Source organism: Scyliorhinus canicula, chromosome 7 (assembly GCF_902713615.1).
Source record: "Scyliorhinus canicula chromosome 7, sScyCan1.1, whole genome shotgun sequence".
Lineage (NCBI taxonomy): Eukaryota > Metazoa > Chordata > Chondrichthyes > Carcharhiniformes > Scyliorhinidae > Scyliorhinus > Scyliorhinus canicula.
In genome coordinates this window covers 83,487,170-83,507,857 of record NC_052152.1, presented here as the reverse complement: position 1 = coordinate 83,507,857, position 20,688 = coordinate 83,487,170, and the positions used below count along the sequence as shown (strand labels likewise).

General features: G+C 44.2%; 1 protein-coding gene across 4 annotated transcripts in view; it reads left to right on the top strand.

The window, feature by feature from the left end:
* The window catches only part of LOC119969087 (cilia- and flagella-associated protein 47-like), an 868,530-nt gene that overhangs the window by 655,362 nt on the left and 192,480 nt on the right, over nt 1–20,688 (top strand). For all 4 annotated transcript variants that reach the window (XM_038802287.1, XM_038802288.1, XM_038802285.1 and 1 more), the window contains exon 54: nt 9,474–9,581. In XM_038802287.1, the coding sequence (XP_038658215.1) occupies nt 9,474–9,581 (108 nt within the window). The remainder of the gene's footprint in view (nt 1–9,473; nt 9,582–20,688) is intronic.

Sequence of the window (20,688 nt, the reverse complement as noted above, 5' to 3'; positions counted from 1 at the left end):
TTGCCGAATTGTGCTGAGGCCAATAATGCCTTCCTCAGTACAAAAAAGTCATACCTTGAGAAGACCTCGTGAACCGGAGAAAAAAATGAATACTCCCAGTCCGTGGGGTGTGAAAATCTCCACGGATCAACACCCCCCCCCCCCATCTCTCTCATGAGTCCGGGCCAATGCACCCTCCCACAATGGGGTCAGTGAGCAAGGCTGGGGCCTGCCCACCCCTAGCTCCAGCACTGTATTCCAATCCCCTCCCCCACTATAAACTCATGGGTATTCAGATTCGGAATGGCAGTCAATGTTCTCTTCACGAACCTTGTGACATCTAAATTGGGAGGATATACGCTAGCCAACGCCATCAACTTCCCCTCCAACGCACCCATTACAATCATGTACCTGCCCCCCGATCTGTCACCACCTCTCCACTTGTAACCTCACCCACTTACCCACGAAAATTGCCCCCCCCCCCCCATCCCTGAGCCTTACTATCAAACCCCGAACGAAATACCTGGCTCACCCAGCCATTCCTAAGCCTCATCTGGTCCTTCACCTTCAGATGTGTCTCTTGCAGCATCACTATATCAGCTTTTAAACTCTTCAAACGCGCTCTTTTCACTGGTCTCCCTAACCCTTTAAGCTGTTTCAGTTACTCATCATCCTGACTCCGAAATATTCCACCATTCCTTCAATGTTATTCGGTCAAAATACTGTAAGTTCCTGCTAAACAGCATTGTAGGAGTACTACATTCACAAATCTGCAGTAGCCAAATGATTCACCGCCCTCTCAATGGTAGGGATAGGCAATAAATGCTGGCCTTGCCAATGATGCTCAAGTCCAAAAAATTATTCAACCTAATCAGGTATCAATTTATAATTCTTGGAAAGATGAGGGTAAGTCCAAGTATGCCACCATATCATCTGGTAGATTGTCCCATTGTGTCTCATGGGTTCAGAGTCCATGCCCTAGGCTAGACTTGGGAATGGAAAGCAATAGCTGATCAGTGTCAGTGTAACACAGCTCCAAAAAAGTTAAAGGAAACAGACTAGCACCCAGCAGTACTTGGCCTCCAGGCCTGGCATACCCAATACATTGCATCTGCCTTGCGCCAACAATTTCCATGGCGGCATTTTCCATACGAATGAAGGTTTGATTGTTCCCTCACCTTTCCTTTAGGTTCTGACCCCCCTTTGTTGCTTGCCAGCTTGTCTTGCAAAGAGAGTGGGAGTAAATTAATGTGTGTTACTTGAAAGGCTGGTGAAAATGTATGCTTCAGCTTCTTATAAGGTGGATGCTGAGAAGGAGCATCAAGGTGTGAGCAAGAGGGGGAGGTGTGCAAGAAAATGCATCTACTGTGAAATAAGTTTATAGAACATTTAAATGCATTCCAGTTGTAACAAGGTATCAGTAGCATATTTGTGCCAGTTCTGAGGACACTAGTGGGTGTTAAGTGTCTGATTGGAAGTGGAAGGAGCTGTGTTACAGTGTCACTTTGTGACTGAAGGAGAAGCATGTGCAGCGGGGGAAGAGATGGATTAGGAGTGTTGGGATATGTGTGGTGTTGCAAGACTTTTCCAAATTAAAATGGACAGATCAAAACAATATTTTCATCTTTCTTGTCATTCTCAAATTACTGGAGCACTTGCAATATCCAGGACTCATCCAATGTCCTTGGTGACAGCTGCAAGAAACACCAAATAGCAACTTACCAATTAAGTGTTCACATCTATTCAGTCTGCTATTATACCACTGCCATAAATCCTTCACCCCACCTCCAAATAAATGATAAATCTTCATTTCAGTGCTCACCCTTGAATACATAGGCATCACATCAACCTCTTGACCCTAAAAGGCTATGAAAGTCTTCAGCACCCAATTAAATAGAGCAGCACAAAGTAAGTATGCCCTTTCCTGTATGCTTCTAACCTAGTAGTAAGCAACCTGCGGCCCGGAGGCCACATATGACCCATCTGGGTTCTGGATGCAGCCTGAAGGCACTTTGTTGGCTGTTGCCGACGTACCGAGTTACACAATGCGCAGGTTACCATCCACATAGATTTTTTCCTTCCAGTATGACTGAAGTGATACACACATAACGCAAGGGTTCATGAAGTGAGTTGAGTGTTGATTACACATAACATTGACTGTGAGAGCCGTGCATTCCCTCAGCACCCAATCAAGCACTTAACCACTTGAAGTTGATGACAGTTCTATTAATATTTGAATGATTAAGCATTTTCTATAAAATGTTATGAAATATTAGGCGATCATTAAATGCATTCAAACTTATTCAAGTTTGTAAATATGTCTGATTTCAATCTTGCGACCCACTGAGATGAAGAAGGGCCACTCATGGGGCCCACTCACTAGCTCAGGTTGCCCATCACTGCTTTAATCTCAATTAATAGCTAAACACACTATAAGTACATATTATCATCAGTGTGGTGCAAGGAGTGGGAACTGGTAGGATGCTGTTGTGCTCATGCAATCATATTGGTCCTTTGCACCACTCCAATCAATGACTTGGATAGTTTAATGTGGAGGAGAGCTTTGTTGACGAAGAGGCCCTGATTAATCTCCGGCTGTTTTTGATGTAAATTGCATGGAATCTAATGAACGTAAAGAAAGACTTGCATTTACATGGTGCTTTTCATAAACTCATGCCTTCTCAATGTGCTTTATAGCCAATGGAGGAAGGAGTTTTCAAGTGTTAAGCACCATGATAATGTAGTAAATGTAGGAGTCAGTGTTGCTCACAGCAGAGTCCTACAAACAACAATGAGGTTAAGACCTGATTATCTGTTTATGGTGATGTTGTTTGAGAGACAAATATTGGTCAGTACACCAGGAATAACTCCCCCGAACTTTTTCAAAATCATGGGATCCTTTCCGACCATGGGAGATCAGGCAGGACATTGATTTAATGTTTCACCCAAAAGATGCCGTGCTCCATTGTCACGCATGCCTTTGATGCCTGAAACTGAGTTAAAGCTTACTGAGGCACCCTCAATTATGACGCGAGAGCGAGGTCGGTAAACAAAAGGCTTTAATCTACAGAGAACTGAACAACATCCGAGAGAAGTGTGCTCACCAGATGGAGCCTTATCCTATATACCATTTCCTGGGGGCGTAGCCAGAGGCGGAGTCCCCCAGGGTTCCAAGCCTCTTAAAGGGGCAAGGTATTAAAGGTCAGGTACCGTTTACAGCAGTTATTAATACCGTTCATCACACTTACTTAATGTTTCCATGAATGAGGGCTAGAATGGAGGGTTTTGGCCTCAATTCTTATTTGGGAGTAGAGTACAGGAGGCTATTTCCCTCATTGAGTCTGTGACGACACTTTTGAAGAGCAATCTCTCTGGTCCCACTCCTCCGCTCCTTCCTCATAGCACTGCAATTGTTTTCTTCTTTAATTTTTCAACCAATTTCCTGTTGAAGGCTACTGCTAAATCTGTGTCCTCCACCCTCCACCAGGTAGTGCATTCCAAATTCTATCTACTTGTTATTGAAAATGCTTTTTCCTCAGTTTGCCTCTGGTTCTTTGATGAATCACCTTAAATTTGTGCCTTCTGGCGATCAATTCCTCAGCCACTGAAAACGGCATCTCTTTATTTACTGTATCTAAACCCTTTATAATTGTAAACGCCTATAGTGAATCTCTGGTTAACTTTCACTGCTCTAAAGAGAGCAAGCCCAGCTTCCCTAGTCTATCCGATAACTGTAATACCTCATACCTGGAATCCTATGAGTAAATCACTTCTGTACTCTCTCCAAAGCTTTCAGCTTCTTCAAAGGCGTGGTGCCCAGAATTCAACACAATGGGCAGAATTTTAACTGACAATGTGAGGCGGGTTTAGGTGTGGGAAATCCTTGAATTTCATTCACGCCCTTTGTCCATCTTTCATTCCAGTCACACCTTTTGTCTGATGGCTAATGTCCATTTGGAAAAATGAGTAAATAGCTCAAATTAAATATAAAAATTAGTCTCTATTATATCACTGAGAGGAATTAACAGTGTTTGTATTTCTATCAGTTTCCGTGAGGCTATCACTAAGATATAAACTCAAACCATGGGCGCGATTCTCCGGAAAGTTTTCTAAGTGTTGAAGCGAGGGGGAATTGCCATGTGCTTCTTGACCCAACAAGGCTGGTAATACTACTCAATGTTAATTGGTCCACTTAATGAGGCATCAAGAGCTGATTCGCTGGCAATGCACTCGCCAGCCCCCCCACTAACAAGGTCAGGCAGCACTTAAGCTGCACTTGCTGAGCCAGCCCTAGCCAGCTCGCAACAATGGTGCTGAGGAGACCCAAGATTAGGGAAAGTTGACCTAGGGAGGCTGCTAGAAGCCATGGAGGCCAGGAGGGATGTACTGTTCCCCCAAGGGTCCAGGAGGGATAGCCATAGGGCAGCCAGTGCTGCCTGGGATGGGGTGGCGGCGGCAGTGAGTCCGGGGAGTGTGACCAGGAGGACTGGCCTCCAGTGCTGGAAGAAGGTCAATGACCTACACCGGGCAGCACGAGTCAGTAGACACCAAAGCCCCCCTCCACGGGAGCATCTACTCCCTTCAACCCCACCAACCCTTCCTCCACCCCCTGCCCCTTTAACCCCTCCCAACCCATCCTTCCTCCCACCACGCATGTGGCTAATGATGCCCTCACTGTGTCTCCTCAGGAAAAGCTCACCCACAACTGGGTGTTTGAAGGTTGGCTGCTGCCACCTGCAGTGTTCAAGCACAGTGGCCAGACATCAAGGTGTGATTGGGATGCTTGGCAATGACTCCCACATGCTACATGGTCCACCCACCCACGAGGATCCACTTGAATTAACCACGATTGCCAATTCCCTATTAGCAATAGCATTCAGTCGCATGGCTAGAGGCCTCGGTAGTCGATGGGATTATGGGAGGTTGGTGGGGTAGACAGGCAAGGACAAGGGTTGCCCCGGAATGGGTAAACAGGATCCAAAGGTTGACGTGGAGGTGCTGCGAGCGGTTGCCCCCCCCCCCCGTTGCCCCCTCCCATTGCCCTCCCAACATCTTCCCCCCCCCACCCTCCCATGGCGGCCCACTCCTGCAGAATGCCCCCCACCCCCAGCCGAGGGACCCCACCCTAAACGAGCCCTGGGGATTGCAAACCGAGAACCCGCAGGCTCTTTGCCTGTGAGCAAAGAAGACTACTCCCCTCCTCAGCTCCGCACAGAAGTCCTTCTGCCAAGTTCACATTTTTCAAAAGGAGTACTAATCAATGGCAGCCTGACCACTTGCTGGGGAGGCCACTGAATGACGGAAGGGCATTAGATATGGGGTGACTCTCATTAATTGCATGGAAGTGGGGCTTAAGTGGTGATAGGGGCTGGTTTAGCACAGGGCTAAATCGCTGGCTTTGAAAGCAGACCAAGGCAGGCCAGCAGCACCTCCATGTCAATTCCCATACCAGCCTCCCCGAACAGGCGGCGGAATGTGGCGACTAGGGACTTTTCATAGTAACTTCATTTGAAGCCTACTTGTGACAATAAGTGATTTTCATTTCATTCATTTCATTTCATTTTCAATTGGTTTCTCGCCACACTAAGGCGAGATCCCGATTTTGTCTATAGGAGCTGGCCGGTTGCACCGCAAACTGTTTGACGGCTGGCATGGTTCTCGTTTTCGGCCTGTCCCGCTATTCACCAGCCTGGTTTCGCTCAAGCGAGCACGTAACGAGGCTGGAGAATCATGCTCCATAGCTTGTGACAAGTCAAAAGGTAAAGAATGATGTTCTTGTTCGTGTGTCTAGAATTGAACTTTGTGCACTGGAGCTTTTTGTTATCTGTTGTTTATGTCAACCATAGCTCTGTTGGTTATCTCAGAGTTATAAAGTCAAAGTCCCAATCCAGGGCTTTGGTACAAAAATCAAGGCTGCCACTCCAGTACAGTACTGCAGGAGAGCTGCATTGCTGGAGGTGCTGTCTTTTGCTTGAGACATTAAACTCATCTGCTTGCTCGGATGGATGTGAAAGTTACGGATTTTCAACTAATTATCTCTGATACTGGCCATTATTTGTCCCTCAATTAGCATCACAAAAATAGGTTGTCTGGTCTTTATCACATTGCCATTTGTAGGACTTGGCTGTGTGCGTACTGGTTGCCGCCTTTCCCACATTGCATTAGTGACTATGCTTCAAAAGGTACTTTGAGACAACCAGTGGCATGTAAAGTGCTATATTAATACAAATCATTTTTTTTAACTTGCTGCTGTTTTCCTTCAATTTTCACCTTTTGGCTGTCCATCTCCGACAGCAGAATCCCGGATGCCACCAGTTCACACCTGTAGCAGAAAGTAGTGCTGATTATGGACATTCCACCTGACCTAGAAATGGCTATGTTGGGCTTGGAGATGTAAGAGTAATTCTTTGTGAAGTAATCGTGGCACAGTGGTTAGCACAGCTGTTGCACAGCACCAGGGACCCGGGTTCGATTCCGACCTCAGCTGGCTGTCTGTGTGGAGTTTTCACATTCTTCCCATGTCTGTGTGGGTCCGTTTTCCTCCCACAGTCCAAAGATGTGCAGGTTAGATGGATTGGCTATGCCAAATTCCCCTAAGTGGAGTTACAGGGATAGGGTTTGGTTTGGGCCTGGATGGGGTGCTCTTTCAGAGGGTCGGTGCAGACTTGATGGGCCGAATATAATGTATGATGCAGTCTGGGGTGCAAGTAACATCACAGAAAGAAAGACATGCTTTTATGTCGTGCTTTTTCCTGCACATCAGTCAATGAAGTAATGCTGAAGTGTAGTTGCTCTTGGGGAAATAGCATACTTCTACCTATTGTGGTTAAAATGATCACTGAATTGCACTGATTATGCTTTCCGCTCTTCGCAAACTGCTGTTGCTAATGTTTTGTATTGTCAATCATCTACCAGGTGGATAAGTTTCCAAGAATGCAAGGCATCATTTATGGCATTCACATTGAGTCATAGAAATAAACAGAATGATATAGAATTTATAGCACAGAAACAGATCATTCAGCCCACGGTTTACGCTTCACATAATTTATACACTACTTGCCTCAGAATTTCTACTCTCACCAAAAATCTTTGCTTTGCTTTGTAGTTTATTCACTTCAGCACTTACCAACAGTTTACTCTCAGTTTATGCTTTATGTTCAAAGCTTGTTATTAAAACATTTAATGGGAGTACAGAGGGTGAGCAAAGTTTATTTCCCCCCACTTTATACTATCCTTTCCCAAAGGCACAGTCTCACTGCATTTCCAGTTATAAGGACACTCGTGTCTTTACTGCTTTACCCATGGCTGTATTTTCACATTTTTGGGTCTGCTGCTCAGTGGCTAATGAACCACAAGAGTATCACAGCTTGATCCTATCCAACATCCACACCTTTCTCCTGAGAGTCATTGGCCAGTAAACAGTAGTCGGAGTTTTGGTTGATTTTTATTTTCTCAAGCAAGTGTCACAAAGCAGCATGTCTATCTAGAGGAACTTTGCACAATCTAAACTCAATATAACTGCCACAATAAAAGTAATGAGATATTCCACTTCCCTCTCTGTGTTGAAGTAGATTAGTATAGTGTGATTGCTCAAGGTGCTCTGATTTTACTGTTTTTAAATATACAATGTGGTTTTCAGTAAATTGTATTTGATATAATGCAAAATGTTTGTAATTTGATATATCAATTAGAAGAATGTAAGTGATTTCACAATTTTTGAAAGGATTGTTCCTTATTAACTATAATTATTGAATCGCTTACACTGCTGTTTTACACTGCCTATAATTATACTTGGGATAGATCCAGTTAGGCTGAGTCACTATTGCCTGACGTCTTTACTCCAGTGAGATTGAATACTTTCCATTAGTTTTTTGATATTTTAAAGAGGGATCACATCCTCACCTTAGATAATGCTGGATTATTCATTTGGTAGCTGTCAAACCGTTGACAAGTTACTTTAACAACACATTTTGAACTGTTAATTTTGCAAACATTTGAGGAAAAGAACATTGCTTTAGGATTGTGGTAACATTTTGTCCCAAAATAAAAATAGTAGCTTGATAGAATATCCAGAGGAACAATATATTCCATTTCTGTACATGTCACAAATATTATTTTCTATAACTTATATAAGAAATCAAATAATGATCCTTCACAGTTACTGTGAAATAGCCATCTCAAAAAGGAGCCTGTTTACGTATTGCTGAAACTCCCATGAATTTGTCCACGATTAAAATGATAAAATGTTGGCTCGAGGTTATTCATTTGGTCATCTGTATGGGTCTATCAGTCGACAGAGGGAAATTGATGTGGATGGTTTGAGTTCCAATGATAGGTTTCTGCTGCAGAATCATCCAACAAGGTACTTATGTAGCCCCCTAGCCTTACCTGCTGCATGTAATTAAGGGGTAGGGGGATGGTGAATGGGTTTTCTTTGCAGGCTATGTTTCCCATAGAGTGCTCATTGGCCAGTGGCAGAAAGAAATGTCAAGGAAACATTGCTGAGACCTGTTTGTAGCTGTAACAAACACTCCATACATGAAGATCATAAACTCCCAAATGTTTTGTTTAGTAGCGTCACCTGAATTTTAACAACAAATTGTGTGTTTTTACACTATTTAAAGTTTATTTAAAAATTCCTATTAATATTAGTATTCCCTTGCTTGGCTGAGAGCCCAGACTCTCATAAAAGGTTTTACTGTGTTGATACAGGTGCAGAAAAGGGGAAACTTTGATAGATTGACAGCTTTAAGATGTTATAATCTCATTTTTAAATATTGATTAATATTTTATTTGCATTCTGTTTTGTCAATTGCTCAATGTTTATTTGCACAGGATAAAGACGTGCCAAGTGCTTAAAGCTCTTGTTATTAAGACTTTAAAGTCTGATTGACACTTCTGTAGGGTTGTAGTAAGGGCATCACAAATTGTAGCATTGTAGTAAATTTCCCTTAGTGTGCAAAAGAATTGGGTGGGGTTACTGGGTTACGGGGATAGGGTGGAGGTGTGGGCTTAGATGGGGTGCTTTTTCCAAGGGCCGGTGCAGATTCGATAGGCCGAATGGCCTCCTTCCGCACTGTAGATTCTATGTTTCCACGGATAGCTGGCCCACATCTATACCACCCCAGTCTACCAAAACTGGGTCTGATGGGGTACATTTTACCAAGTCAGGAAATTTCATAACTCAAGTTACCTGCCTGACATCTCAGCACATGCATGAAACTTACAACATTATGTTTCCATCAGTTGAGCTTTCATTGCCAGTGTTTTGAGCTTCCCATTAGTTTCCCTGATTAAAACTATTTCAAACATTCAGATATCGCAACAATTGAAGTAAGCAAGCACTTGATGCATGTTATCTCATTGATTGGCATGTCTACTTCAAACAATAACATTGGGCTTCTCATCAAACAATAAAATGGTACAAGTGATGTAATGAATAACAAAAGCTTAATCATTGTTTGAAATACCTTCTTATCTGTTCTTATTTGAAGCGTTATCTTCCACTCAGACCTCATAGGAGAGTTTTGGTATGAACTAAACCTCATTGCAAAGAAGCCTACACCAATTACGCTTCCAGAGCTGCAGTGTGAGCTGGGAAAGTAAGTACCATACTACATAACAAATCATTTTTAAGCATAGATAACTGTAAATGCCAATAATCATCCTAATGTTCTATTGGTTTCTTATCATTACTTTGTGTGGCAGTCACTGGAAGTGTCATAACTGAGCACCAACTTGAAAACAGTAGGATACTGTTGGCATACCAAAGAACATCTAGTTCTAGATTAGTCAAATTTATTATTGTATAACAAACTGTGGGTTAGAAACTAATACTAACAAACTGGATCAATCACAAACACAACCAACCACGATGAGTTCAGTCTTCTAACTGAAGCTCATTCTCCTGTAAGAGCCGTTCACGCACGGTATCATTATTAATTCCGAAGACAATCTGATCTCAAACCATCGAGGATTTTAACACTGCAAAGTTACAAGTTTGTGCTTTCAACTTGAGGTCGGTAAGAAAGCTATCAAAATACTCGCCCATCTTTTGCGTGTGCATTCTAAACATGTACCGCTCAAAAGTTTTGTTCTTTTTCGGGGTACAGTGCCCATCAAACTTCTTAATGATGGCATCAAAGCTTTTACCACCTGCCTCCTATTCACAAGCAAATGTGTTGTAAATCCCTATTGCCTGGGGCCCTGCTACACTTACAATTAACGCTATTTTTCACTCATCTGGCAGTGCTTGTAGTTCTAAGGCTGCCACATACAACGTGAACTGTTGCTTAAATGCATGCCAATTGCATCTAGATTGCCAGTTACTCAAAGATACTGAGGTGTTTTCAAACTCTCCATCTTCTTCTTTAACCGGTTCAGTAATTCCAGAGATTTCTTTCAATGTTCCCCGTTTGTTATTTTTTCGCACCATTTCTGAATTTGAAGACTATGGGCTGGATTCTATGGCCGATCGCCAATGCCGAAATTATGTTCGGCGATCGGCCAGAGAATCCCCGTTTATGCCGGAATCGGGGCGGCGTTGTTTTTGCGATGCTCCGCCCCCTCAAAAACTTTGTACCCAGGGAGCACGCTGCACGCAGTATGGACGGGCTCAGAACGTCACCTGAGGCCCTTCCCCGATGCTCCGCCCCTGATGGGCTGAGTCCCCAATGGTGTGGGGCACGTTTGCTCACACCATTCGGGAACCCCGCTTGGCAACTGAGGACTGAGTCCAGCGCCGCCATAATCGGTGGAAGCCATTTCGCGGGTGGGCGAAAGGCTTTGGCAAGGGCTGGGGGTACTGGTGGGTGGTGGCCCGTGGGCGGCAAGATTGGCTACAGGGCGGCAGTTTTTCGCAGGCCTAGCCGCATGCGACCGCACCATGTTACACGGCACGGATGCCGCCGTGCGCATGTGTGGCCAAGGACCCAGCCATTCTCCGACCGTATACACAGGTAAAGGGGAGCTTTACGCTGTGCCGCTGTTAGTCCCCCACCGAACGGAGGATCGGTGCTGGGGGGGGGGGGGGGGGGGGGGGGGGTGCAGACTTTCTGGGCTTAAGACATAGCCGCAGGATCAGAGAATCCAGCCCTATGTCTTTCAAATGTTCACACTTCTGGGCGGGATTCTCTGACCCTGTGCCGGGTCGGAGAATCGGCGGGGGCCGGCGTGAATCCCGCCCCCGCTGTCTCCCAAAGTCTCCGAACGCTAAAAAGTCGGCGTGACGTTATGGACCCGGGGCTGCCCGTATTCTCCCGGCCGAATGGGCCGAAGTCCGGCCGACGTGACCATGGGTCATGTTGGCGTAAATCAAAACATCTATTTAACGGCGTCAACCGGTGCTGATGGTTGACGCTGTTCAGCGTGGACGTAGGTCACGGCCTGAGGGGTGGCCGCAGGAGAAGTGACGGCGTGGCCGCAGTCTGTGGGCAGTGGCGGACTGGCCAGGGTGTCAGCTTGCCCGGTGGCAAGCGAGCCCCTGATGAAGTGGGCCCCCTATATCAAATAAAAATGCAATAAAGAAACAAACACAGACAACTGTTTTAGTAATAAAAAGGAATAAGAAAAAAAGAGGACAGGACACAAATAAGCAGTGCATGAAAAGGAACGAAGCAGGGGAGGTAGTGGAAGGATGTGGAATAGGGGGGGCCCGGATCGGGCATAATTAAGGAAATTCCATGTTTTCAGCAAGAGTGTATGAATTTAAAGATAAAGTTACAATTCGTGATTTGAGATGGTCGGCAACTTCAAAGGATATCAAGCAGTAGTCTTGGTTCAGCCGGTACATCGGTCCAGGGCCCAGAGAGCCAAGAAGGGGCCCGTGAATCTCTGAAGGGCCCTTAAAAATTATAATTAATTAGATAAATAAATCTCCAACTTCTTTCCTGAGATTTGTATTCTAACCTAATAAAATATAATTGTTTTTAAACAGAGCAATACCAAATAAAATGCAATAAAGAAACAAACAAATAATCACTCAGTGTATGAAGGAACAAAGCAGTGTTAAACGGATGTGAAAAGGAGTGGAGTGGAGGGGGGGGGGGGGGCTGGTTCACCCGGGTCGGACATAGTTGGAAATCCACGTTTTCAGCAAGAGTGTGTGAATTTAAAGATAAAGTTAAAGTTCATGATTTGAGATTGTCGGAAACTTGAAAGGATATCAAGCAGTACATAGGGTCGTGAGGTCACCGAAAAGGAGAAGCGGTACCTTTGACCGTGAATCATGAGGTCAAAGATATTGAAGTGATAAGCCATGATCGGTAAACTCAAAGGGTTTCGACTTGTAACACTACACTGGTATCAAACTGGGCATGTTAACTTTGGTCGTGGGACCATTCTTAATGTCTTACTATAGTCGGACCAAACTTCTAAGTTTCAACAGTTGTCTCAGTTGCTTGCTGGTGTGAACACTGGAAAGTGGATTGTCTCCTCTTCTGAAGCTGCATAGGCCACAATAGTATTGACTAATGAACATAGCCTATTGAAGTGTAAGTAAGTTATTTTATATTTTTTATCAAGTAGGGGTTTATCTGGCGTTCCTTCCAGTTATTCTTGCAATCATCAATATTCATTTTTCCCAATGTGGGCTATTTTTAATTAAGTTTTTATTTCAGGAATATTACCCCTACCAGCATGGAAAAGAAAAAGCATAAATCTGGGTCACTAAAACGCAAAGAACAAAAAGAAGCAGAAAGGAAGGAATCAGCCAAGCAATGCAGGCCTATTACAGAGTTTATAATACCACAAGCACAATCCACATCAATATCCAGTTCTGCAACAAATAATCAAGAAGCAAGAAACAATGCTCATAGTGATGATGCAATGACATGCGAGTTACAAGAACAGAGAAGAGCTACTTTGAATGTAGGGACAAATACAAATGCATCCATTACTAATCAACCCAGGCCCAATATTTCTTCTGGCTTCCTTGTTCCGGTATCTGTACTGCCTGTAGTTGCAATATCTGAACACATTGCTTCGAATAGTGACAGGGAATCAGATATTCCTTCAAACATAAATGACTTGGTTTCTGAAGCACATCCTGTAAATGAACCTACGCAAGAAAATGACAGATCAATTACTGGAACTTCCAATATCCATCACGAGCAAAGCTAAAACAGTATTTTGCTGAACATCCACTTCAGCCACTTGATGATCTGCCATTTCATGCTCGTATGTATGAGAGGAAAATTATGAATGACTCAGTCCCAAGAAAATGGCTAACATATAACAAAGAAAATAGATGCTTATATTGTTCATACTGCTTAGCCTTTGAGTTTCCCAACACTTGTAATCCATCACCCTTTGTACGTGGCTTTAGTGACTACAGGCGTATTAGCCAGAGCTTGACTTTACATGAATCGACAACAACACATGTCAGAAATGCTCAGCAATATATCAGTGTGGTTAATGATGGCACCTTAGATAAATTTTTTGCAGCATCACTAATTAAAAGGAAAGAAGAAGTATTGAAGCAGAGAAGTATTATCATGAGGATTATAGACATCATAAAGATGTTAGGCAAGCAAGCACTTCCTTTTCGAGGTCACAGAAATGAATCGCCCTACACTCTAGATAATGAGGTTCTGAATCATGGCAATTTTTTAGCTACAGTGCAGTTGATGGCAAAATATGACCCCATTATGGCAGCTCACGTTTCTGCAGTGCAAAACAAGTCTAAACAAAGAATCAAACGATTAGAGCAACAAGGAAAGTCTCAAAGTAAAGGCCGTGGTGGACATGTTACATACCTGAGTAAAACAACTATAAACATGTTAATCAAAATTATGAAGAATATGATACAAGAAAGAATTAGTCATGAAGTTTCTCAAGCAAAATATTATTCTATTCAGGTTGATTTAACACAAGATAATTCATCCATCGATCAGTTTAGCATTATTATTCGGTATGTGCTTAAAGGTATTATCTGTGAGCGACTACTTTCAGTTGTGCCAAGTAATGATGGTACAGGACAGGGACTTTTTGATCTATTGATTGAAACATTACAGCATCTTAAAATTGACCCCCAAAAATGTTTATCTGACAGCACAGATGGCGCTGCAAGCTACCATGGCCAGTATAATGGTTTACAAAGTAAAATTGCTGATGTGGCTGATCAACATGTTCATATATGGTGCTATGCCCATGTCTTGAATTTGGTGATAAATGAAACAACAAAATGTTGTGTGCCTGCAGTTTCTTTTTTCAATTTGCTCCAGAATATAGCAACTTCTGTGAAAGCATCATACAAGAGAATGGCTGTATGGATAGAAGTTGTTGGAAAACATCTACGACAAGAAAAAATGAAATGATTAAAGCTAATTGGTGAGACCAGATGGTCAGGAAAATCCAACGCAGCAACAACTATATTTGGACGTTTTGATGATGCCGCTGCCGGTAGTTTCGTAAATCTATTGACATGCTTATCAATGATACAAGGTTCAGAAAAGTTTGATGCAAAAACAAAACATGAAGCAAATGTTTTACTTCAAAGTCTTCTAAAGTTTGAAACCATATTGACAGCATTTACTTACTTGTATATATTTGAAACTACAACCCCGTTATCAAGTTATCTACAGACAAGTGGTTTAGATATGTTTACTGCATGGAGTTTGGTACATTTGATAACGTTCACAGCAAGGCTTTGGAATTTGTAAATAAATGTAATGACAGGATTTCACAGATGAATATGGATGAAAATCAAACATTGGAAATTGATGCGTTGGAAACAGCATTGCCAGTTAAGAGGCAGAGGAAGAAGAAAAGAATGGCAGATGAGCTTATTGATGATGAAATAAATTCCTCAGATTCTCTAGCTGATTTTCGAGTAAATGTGTTTAACCTAATAATGGATCGCATTGTCCAGTCACTAGAATCACGCTTTGTACAACACAAACAGTTGTATAAAGATTTGTCCTGCTTGGACCCAGCAAAGTTTAAAACTATTGCAGGGAAGGGCCTTGAAGATGAAGCATTGGAAGGTATTATTAAGCTGTTTCCACAAATCAGCAAAGATCAAGTAATATTGGAATTGTTTTCTTTTGCTTCAAACTTTGATGTATTAAAGCTATTGCTTAATGATGGTGAGAATATGGATTCCAGTTGCAACAATTGTAAAATTTGCAGCACATGCCCATCGTGTGTACTAAAAATTCTGGCATCCAACAGACTTCATGACAAGGCATATGATAACCTTTATGAACTTTATAAAGTCACCTGCACACTATCAGTTACTCAAGTCCAATGTGAGAGGACATTTTCAAAGCTAAAGATCATAAAGACAAGGTTAAGAAATTCGCTGTCTGAGGAGAATTTGGAATCATACATGTTGCTATCCATTGAAAAGGAATTGTTAGATGAATTGGATGCAGAAGCAATTATTGGCAGATTCGCACAATCATCTAGCGAACACAAACGATTGCTCTTAATATAGTGGACTGCATGCAATGCTCTATTGTGCTTTTGAACTATCTGTTAATGTGTAAATTGTGCAGTAAACTATTTAAAAATATCAACCAATTACTTAAAATTTTAAAAACAATTCAATTATAACATTCTGTATTTACATTTGGTATCTACTGCCAGTAATATGTACAGTACATGTACACTGTAATTACTAAGAAATACACATTTTTTCCACAAAAATTTTAACTATACCTTTTTTCCATATGTATTTTTTGAAAATTTTATTTATTCGTTATGAAAATTAAATGATAGCATTGTAGTTGTGGGTGGGCCCCCTTTGTCTCCTGGCAACCAATATTTTTAGACCCAGTCCGCCACTGTCTGTGGGTGGCCGCAGTCTGTGGGTGGGGGGGGGGGGGGGCTGTGGGGGGGGTGGCACTGTGGGGGGGTAAGTGCCGGGGAGGGGGGGAGAGAGCGAGTTCTGGGGAGGGGGGGGACAGTGCTGCGGAGGGGGGGAGAGCGCGACTACCGGGGAGGGGGTGAGTGCTGGGGAGGGACAGTGCCGGGGAGGGGGGGAGGGGAGGAGAAAGGGAGGTCGTCCGCCTAGCCAGGTGCCATCCTCCAACAGTCGCGCCCATGCAGCCCATGGCACCTGGCTGCACGGGGGGGGGGGGGGGGGGGTACGGGCAATGATGACATATTGTCGTTCCCCCCCCGCAGGCCGTCATGTTTTCTGATCATCCAGAGATGTTGGCCACCGTGGCGGCAGCCGCTATTCTACATGTTGAGGAGGAGCGTGGCAGAGAGGCGGCGCAGGCTGCCGCAGAGCAGCATGCCGCAGACTGGCAGGCGCCTAGGCTGGAGGGCCACCCGCCCGACAGGACGAGGAGGAGGAGGAGGAGGAGCAGGCAGAGTACGAAGAGGAGGAGGAGCACGAGGAGAGGGTGGAAGACGTTGTGGCGCCACAGCGACGTTTGGTGGAGCCCGACGCCGGAGTGATCCGCGCCGTTTTTGGCGCCGGTTCCCGGCCATCACGCCGGTTTTCGGATAAACCAGCCCCTGATCTTCTGTTGTACATCAGGAGTTCTGGTACCATGTTATGTTCTAATACTGTGACAATGATTGAGTTGGCGTACCAAGGGACATCTAGTTCTAGACTAGTCAAATTTATTATTGTATAACAAACTGTGGATTGGAACGAATACTTGCAAACTGGGACAATCACCAACACAACTAACCATGACGACTTCTCCTACAGACTCCCCGTAGGTTACATTGTCATATGGTATAACCTGTCTGCCACTTAGTGGCGGGAGGTCAACCATAGTCACATGTACAATTGCTTATGCATATCATTAAATTCACCTATATAATTATGATAAAATATGTGTGTTTATGGAATCATAAAATTTACAGTGTAGAAGGAGGCTATTCGGCCCATTGAGTCTGCATGACCCTTGGAAAGAGCACCCCACCCAAGCCCACACCTTCACCCCATCCCCGTAAGACAGTAACCCCACCCAATCTTTTTGGACACCAAGGGCAATTTAGAATGGCTAATCCACCTAATCTGCATATCTTTGGACTGTGGGAGGAAACCAGAGCACCCAAAGGAAACCCACACAGACACGGGGAGAACGTGCAAACTCCGAACAGATAGTGACCCAAGTCTGGAATCGAACCTGCGACTGTGAAGCAACTGTGCTAACCACTATGCTACCTTGCTGCCCGTTTAGCGTGAATGCCTTGTGTTGCCATTCCAATAACACTTTCTGCTTATATGCATGATGTGCACCCCTAGGAATTTGAAGCTGTTAATCATCTCCACCTCGGCCCTGTTGATGCTGACAGGGATGTGTACATTTCTTTGCTTCCTGAAGTCAATGACCAGCTCTTTAGTTTTGCTGGCATTGAGGAATAGATTGTTGTTGTTGCACCACTTCATTAGGTTCTCTATCTCCCTCCTGTATTCTTACTCGTCATTACTCGAGATCCGGCCCACTATGGTCATGTCGTCAGCAAACTTGTAGCTGGAGTTGGAACCAGATTTTGTCACGCAGTCGTGTGTGTACAGGGAGTATAGTCGGGGGCTAAGCCCGCAGCCTTGCTGTGCCCTGATATTGAGGACTATTGTGCATGAGATAAAGATAATGAGAAAGAAAATATTAAGGAATTTAGCCTCTTTGAAAGTACATACATTTCTGGGCCCATATGAACTACATCCCAGCCAACTAAGGAGAAGCAAGGGAGAAAATAGCTGAGGATCTAACCACATTTTAAAAATCTCTTTGGCGACAAGCCAAAGACTCGTCGGCTGCTAATGTACTGTTGTTTAAAAGGGGAGTACGGTACGGGATTGACCGAGTAATTACAAGCCAGCTAGCCTAACCTCAGTGGTGGGAAATTATTGCAAAAAGTGTGAAGGGACAACATAAATCATTATTTAGAAAGGTACAGATTAAATAGGAGCAGTCAGCATGGATTTGTTAAGGACAAGTCATGCCACTTGTGTTTCTGTAATTAGTGCTGCCCCTGTACTACTGCCAGTGGCAATATTGTTGCCAGTTTGTGTCTTTGTCAGTGCTGATAGTGCTGCCAATGCTGGTTGTTAATTGTAAATTAATTGCATTTAACTCTATGCAGGTGGTGGACAGTAACTGAGGTTTCACTTGTGCACAGAAACAGAGATACTTATTGAAACTATAGTGTGGTTGAGTTAAGAAGTGTATGGTGGAAATATTTAACTCTGTAAATCTCAGAATTTACAGTGCAGAAGGAGGCCATTCAGCCCATTGAGTCTGCACTGGCCCTTGGAAAGAAAATCATCCTTAAGCCTACACCTTCGCCCCTATCCCTGTAACCCAGTAACCCCACCTAACCTGTTTGACAATAAGGGGCAATTTAGTATGGTCAATCCACCTAACCTGCACATCTTTAGACTGTGGGAGGAAACTGGAGCACCCAGAGGAAACTCACACAGAGACGTGGAGAAAGTGCAAACTCCACACAGACAGTAACCCAGGGCTGGAATTGAACCTGGGATCCTGGAGCTGTGAGGCAGCAGTGCTAACTACTGTGGCACCGTGCCGTGAATGTATGACTGTAAATGAATGCATGGTAACAATGGTTAGCACTATTGTTTCATAGCACCAGGGTCCCAGGTTCGATCTCCGGTTTGAGTCACTGTCTGTGCGGAGCCTGCACGTTCTCCCCATGTCTGCGTGGGTTTCCTCCCACATGTCCCGAAATACATGCTGTGAGGTGAATTGAACATTCTGAATTCTCCCTCAGGATACCCTAACAGGCACCAGAGTGTGGCAACTAGGGGCTTTTCACAGTGACTTCATTTCAGCGTGAATGTAAGCCTACTTGTGACAATAATAAAAGATGATGATGCTGAGTAAAGGTTTGCTCCTGTCCTATTCTTCACCAGCTGGATATCTAGAATAGAACACTGGTGTCAGCATTGTTGCTGGTCATAGTGCTAACGATGGCTTTGGTAGTTTTGTTGGTGTTGCTGCTGGGTCTCCGATCACATCCATTTCCGCTAATCCTGTTTTCCTGTCTTCTCGCCATGCTCTTTGATATTTGTCAGCTTTGAGAGTTTGTCTATTGTCTTATAATTATTGTCATTAGTTTGGTTTCCTGACCAGAGTTTTTGCAATAATTGTGCACTGTCAGCAAAATCATTTGACATCAAAATGTGTAATTTGGAATGGGTTTTTATGGTAGAAACAGTCATCATTTGCCAGAAAAAACATTCACTTGCCATATTTTAACATCATCATGATTGATTTTTTCTCTCTCACGATTACTTCAGGAGTCAAAGCATTAGAGGTGTTCAAAAGTTATGGTAAATTTGTAAAAGCGTCCATTAGTATTCGGAATTGATCATTTGCACTCAAAAGCATTTTTAGCCATTAATTAGCTATTTGAGGAGATTATTGGACATCAGGCATCAAAAGCAATTTTCGGGCATCAGCTGTGATGAATAGATATTTGTCATTTGAGATGTGCAATTGATTACATCCATGCATGCGGACGCTGACAAAACAAATTAGGCATTAAATTATATGCCTATGCAGTTTCGCCAACACTTCGGGTTGGGGGTAGGGTCAAGGGAAATGCCGATTCGGGGGAAACCACAGATTTGAGCCATGGAAGTGGGATGGAGATTTTCAGAAATAGGAGGCGAAGGGGATTGAGACACTAAAAGATTTGTTTCTTAGGGGTCGGTTTGCAGGATTGAAGGAGCTGGAAGTGAAGTATGGACTGGAGCAGGGGGAAATGTTTAGATACATGCAGGTTGGAGATTTTGCCAGAAAGTAGATAGAGACCTTCCTGGTGGAGCCGGCCTCTGTGGTGATCTACCACTGTATATATATATGTGTGCTTGCATTAGGGGATGTACGACAGTACCTGTATTACAGGTTTTCCGGTAAGCCCCTGCCGACTAGCTCCGCCCACAGGGAGCAGTATAAATATTCATAAGTTTCCCTGAGATGCCATTCTACAGCTGCAGCCGAAGGAATAGCATCTCACTGTAATAAAGCCTCTCATGTACTGATTCGAGTCTTTGTGTGCAATTGTTAGCGCCACAATTTATTACAGTGAGATTTTCCAACATTATGGACACCAGAATTAAGCCCGATCACCTGCAGCTGGATCCGCAGTCGCTGCACGCCAGGAAAGACTTTAATCACTGGCTGGCTGTTTTCGAGACCTACATCACCTCAGCAGACTCTACACCATCGGAGGCTCAGAAGGTACAACTCCTATACTCAAGGTTGAGCTCCAGCCTGTTCCCGCTGATTCAGGACGCGCCTAACTACGCCCGGGCCATGGAACTTCTCAAAGAGAATTAAGCCCAGTCGACGAACACTCTGTTTGCGAGACATGTACTCGCCACTCGCGTTCAGCAACCGGGTGAGTCGATTGAGGACTCCTGGCGGGCCCTTATCCCTCTAGTACGGGACTGCGACTGCCAGGCCGTCTCGGCCACGGAACATTCGAATCTCCTCACGCGGGATGCCTTTGTGGTGGGCATTGCAACGGACCCCATCGGGCAACGACAGCTGGAAGGGGCCGCTCTCGACCCTGCGGCAACAAAGACTTTAGCGCTCTCAATGATGGCCGGTTCCCGTAATGCGCAATCCTACCCCGCCAGCCGCAAGGCTCACCCATCCTACCCCTCGTGGACCCCGCAACCGACCCCCCCGACTGGGCCCACTCCTGCGCAGTATGCCTGAGCTGCTCGCCGCACCGCGCACCCTGGGGGTCCCAGCTGCTACTTCTGCGGTC